The sequence below is a fragment of the Phaethon lepturus genome, unplaced genomic scaffold (genome assembly GCF_000687285.1).
Source record: "Phaethon lepturus isolate BGI_N335 unplaced genomic scaffold, ASM68728v1 scaffold38807, whole genome shotgun sequence".
Classification (NCBI taxonomy): Eukaryota; Metazoa; Chordata; class Aves; order Phaethontiformes; family Phaethontidae; genus Phaethon; species Phaethon lepturus.
This window is the reverse complement of record NW_010553768.1, coordinates 37,880-42,053: the sequence shown is the minus strand read 5'-3', so window position 1 is coordinate 42,053 and position 4,174 is coordinate 37,880. Positions and strand designations below refer to the sequence as shown.

At 39.3% G+C, this 4,174-nt stretch overlaps 1 protein-coding gene across 1 annotated transcript in view; it reads left to right on the top strand.

Moving 5' to 3' along the window:
• Positions 1 to 592: 592 nt before the first annotated feature.
• The window catches only part of MAGI3 (membrane associated guanylate kinase, WW and PDZ domain containing 3), a gene marked incomplete at its 5' end in the record, with an annotated part of 26,353 nt that continues 22,771 nt past the window's right edge, over positions 593 to 4,174 (top strand). The window contains 3 exons of the mRNA XM_010291609.1: positions 593 to 650; positions 1,584 to 1,678; positions 2,316 to 2,504. Of these exons, the coding sequence (XP_010289911.1) occupies positions 593 to 650; positions 1,584 to 1,678; positions 2,316 to 2,504 (342 nt within the window). The remainder of the gene's footprint in view (positions 651 to 1,583; positions 1,679 to 2,315; positions 2,505 to 4,174) is intronic.

The window sequence follows — 4,174 nt, the reverse complement described above, 5'->3', positions numbered from 1 at the left end:
GATGTTATTGCAGAGGATGAATACAGGTGGCATTACTTCTGCCAGGTGGCTTCAAATGGAAAGTACAAGAGGAATGGAGATGCATGGTTTTACAGGCTTGGGATGTGATACTGTGAGGCGTTTATAGCTCTCTCCTGTGGTATATTTGGGGGCAGAAGCAGTGTGAGCATACTCATATTGTCTAGTTTAAAAAAGTAGACAACTATCAAATCACATTTATAATTTATTATTAGATTAATTTTAAGTACTGTATTTTTCTTCGCTTTTATAGGTTCTTCCTCTCTAAATAGGTTAGTTTGTATCTTGTCTTTAAGTTTATTATGTTTAAAGTGGTGCGATTTTGTTGAATACAAGTCTCCTCACCTAATGGAACAAAGAGCGAGAGTTAGAGGGCTTCAGATTCCCTGGAACAGGCTGATACCCTTTCATCAGAAGGACCAACCTCAAACAAATGAAGGGAGGGAAAAAGGACCTGTAATTTCCTTGTATTTTTCATGAGTCTGTAATGTGTCCTCTCGTTCCTTCATAAGAACTCCGGTATTTGCCAATAGTTTTCTACTGTAATGGAGAATTTTGTTCTTTTTGATTGCAGAACTTCCTTATGGGTGGGAAAAAATAGAAGATCCTCAATACGGGACATATTATGTTGAGTAAGTGCTAGTTATTAATTTGACATAGTTAGAAATCGAGCAGAAAATATGATACGCAGCGTGTATAGGTTGTAATGCAATGTAAGTATTAAACATGTCCACTAACACATGGTGCACACTTCTGAAGCACTGGCATGTGAGAAGATCCATAGTGTGACCTCACTAACTTACTGGAGTGTATTTGTTTTGGGGTGGGAAAGCAGGTAGCAACCAAAGTAATTTATTAATGGGAATGAGCTGATGTCATTTTTCTTAGCTTTAACAAAGATGGGGTCAGTTGATTTAAGAGTGGCATCTGCTAACTGTAAAAGAGCAAGAGTAATATCTCAGTGCTGTCTCCAAAGAGCCAAGTAAATAAGTACTAAATTGCTGCAAGAGCTCTTCTGAATCTCCTTCAGGTCAGAGTAAATTAAATCTCTCTTTAACCATGGAGAAGAAAATTAATAGAGTTGAAAATGCTGGCTTCAGAGGACAAGCTAACGTTTTTTGACTTTGCAAAGCCAGCACAGGTTTTAAATTCTGCTCAGACTTACTGTTTTTTTTCTACTCTCCTATACTACTCTAGCATATACTAGTAAAAAGGCTGCGTTTGTAGACATTGTAGGTGGATAGAAGCAACATACAATGTCAAGAGAAAAAGCAGATTTTCTCAGTTTTAATCTGTTACAACCTTTTGAAAATTTGCAGAGTGGAAACCCTACCTGATTATTACAGGAAGTAAAATTGTATTGGCTCTTAAAGGAAATCAAGTTGTTGAAAGCAGAAAAATGCTTTCGGTGTTAATTATGATAATTTGTTGTTCATTTCTCCAGAGCATTAATCTGAGATAATAAAAAATAGTATTTGTAGATGTATCTCTTGTGGTTGTCTTTTCTGTGAAATAGGCATAATGCTTTCTGCTGAAATCCTGATGTACTTTTTGTATGTCTACAGTCATATTAATCAGAAAACTCAGTTTGAAAACCCAGTATTGGAAGCCAAAAGAAAAAAACAGCTAGGTCAGACCGACGTTGGCCCTTCAAAATCAGGTATCACTGAATGTTGTGTTCTTTGTCACTAATATCTTTAGCTGCAAGTATACATCATAAGTAACCAATTTTGGAATTCACCAAGGCATTAGCCTTGGTTTTTTGCTGGCCATTTTGGTGTTGCCCTCCTAAATCTGTAGAGCTTTTTGAATGATTTTTATAATGGTAAAATTGAACTGAGACCCTAAGACTCCTTTAAAATGATTTTGATCATGCCAAAGCTGGTTGTCATAAGCAGCTTTTGAATATAGGGAGGGTTAGAAGTGCCAGCTGGAAGATGCAGGTAAAATCACACCTTGTTTTATGCTTTTGATCTACTTTAAGCTTGGTATTCAAGGGCTACAGTGCAAAAGCGAGCTTTAGTTTACACACAGTTTAGTTCCAGCTCTCTTGTAATCTGTAGTAGTGTCTTGAAAAAAACTTTTGACTTTCCCATTCACTTAACTCAGCTGTAAAATGAGTGTAACAGTATCTTGTTTGCTTTACTCCATGACAGTGCTGCACAGGTTAACCAATGTTAACCAAACAAATCATTAACCTTTATGACACCTTAGAAAACAAACGAACAGAAAGACACACTTATCAAAACTAACCTTGGTTTCCTACCTTCATGTCTCTTTGTTGTATAATTCAAAAGGGTCAGAGAAGTCTGTCTTCACTAGAGATCCATCCCAGCTTACCGGAGCACTTATACGGACATCACTGAAAAAAAGTACAATGGGATTTGGCTTTACAATCATTGGAGGGGACAGACCTGATGAGTTTCTCCAGGTGAAGAATGTGTTAAAAGACGGACCGGCTGCACAAGATGGGAGAATTGCACCAGGTAAAGTATTATTTCTCTAAACTTCCATTTCACAGAATCACAGAATCACAGAAACACTAGGTTGGAAAGGACCTTCAAGATCATCAAGTCCAACCATTAATCCAGCGCCACCATGTCCCCTAGACCATGTCCTGAAGCGCCACATCCACACGTTTCTTGAACACTTCCAGAGATGGCGACTCCACCACCTCCCTGGGCAGCCTGTTCCAATGCCTGACCACTCTCTCAGTGAAGAAATTTTTCCTAATATCCAATCTAAACCTCCCCTGGCGCAACTTGAAGCCATTTCCTCTTGTCCTATCGCTAGTTACTTGGGAGAAGAGGCCAACCCCCTCGTCGCCACAACCCCCTTTCAGGTAGTTGTAGAGAGCGATAAGGTCTCCTCTCAGCCTCCTCTTCTCCAGACTAAACAACCCCAGTTCCCTCAGCCGCTCCTCATAAGACTTGTGCTCCAGACCCCTCACCAGCTTCGTTGCCCTTCTCTGGACACGCTCCAGCACCTCAACATCCTTCTTGTAGTGAGGGGCCCAAAACTGAACACAGGATTCAAGCTGCGGCCTCACCAGTGCCGAGTACAGGGGCACAATCACTTCCCTACTCCTGCTGGCCACACTATTCTGTCATGGCCACACTATTCATGTCACTGGCCACACTATTTCCTGTCATGCGTTTAGAGAATGCAACTTCTGAGGCACAGGAGGTTGGATGACTCCATACACTGACTCTGAATACGAACACCTCACTATAAATGCAATAGTTTTCAGATTTGTGAAAGATCTGTGCAGAGCAGTGGCTTGGAAGGAAAAAAAAGCGATGTTCTAGATACAAATCGTAGTTCTGCCTTAGCCAAGACTTTTGATTTCATGGTTGTTTACAGAATGGTATTTTTGTTCCCTCTCTATATGTTAAGTAAAAATAATGCTTTTGAATCCTGGTCCGTGTTTTGCTTTGCTGCTGCCAAAAAACCATAACACCAAATATTAAAATTGCAAAAAACCAGCAGGAATTTTGAGCAAGCGAAGTTGTATGAACTGGGCAAGTGAGGAAACAAGAGGGATGAGGGTACCTGCAATCCATCAAGAATTGCACACTTTTTCATTGTTACTATATGTTTAATTAAGTAACATAACAGTTTACATACTAGAAAAGGCGAAATGCTTCTTTGCATATCATGTAAACTCTCTTTTCAGAGAAGGGAAGTGAGAAGAGTTCATGTGTTCGATGATTTAATACTAGTTGCTTATGAAATGAAACAATTTCCTGTTTTGTTTTTGACCTATTGTTTGAACTTGTTTTTATGCAGTTCATTGTTCTCATTAAAAATGAAGACGATCCTGCAGCATTGTGTTGTGGTGCACACGCACGTTTGAATGAAAAGATCTATATCTGTTTCTGTTGTAGTTCATGTAATAGGGGAGATAGTGTTTTACTGATGCCCAGGCATTTAAACGATAAGACCGTTTGCTTGCTGGGAATATTGTATTGCCCATGCAAAGTTTCATGATCAAAATTACGCAAATTATGAAACAAGGTTTCAGGATCTGAAGCCTACTTCTGCTTCATTTTGAAAATACATGCTTAGCCACGTGTGGCAATAGTGTAAGAATATGGAACGTGTGTGGGCGCAATCCTAGCTTAAGTTCTGCCAGTCCTAAAATAAACATAAGACA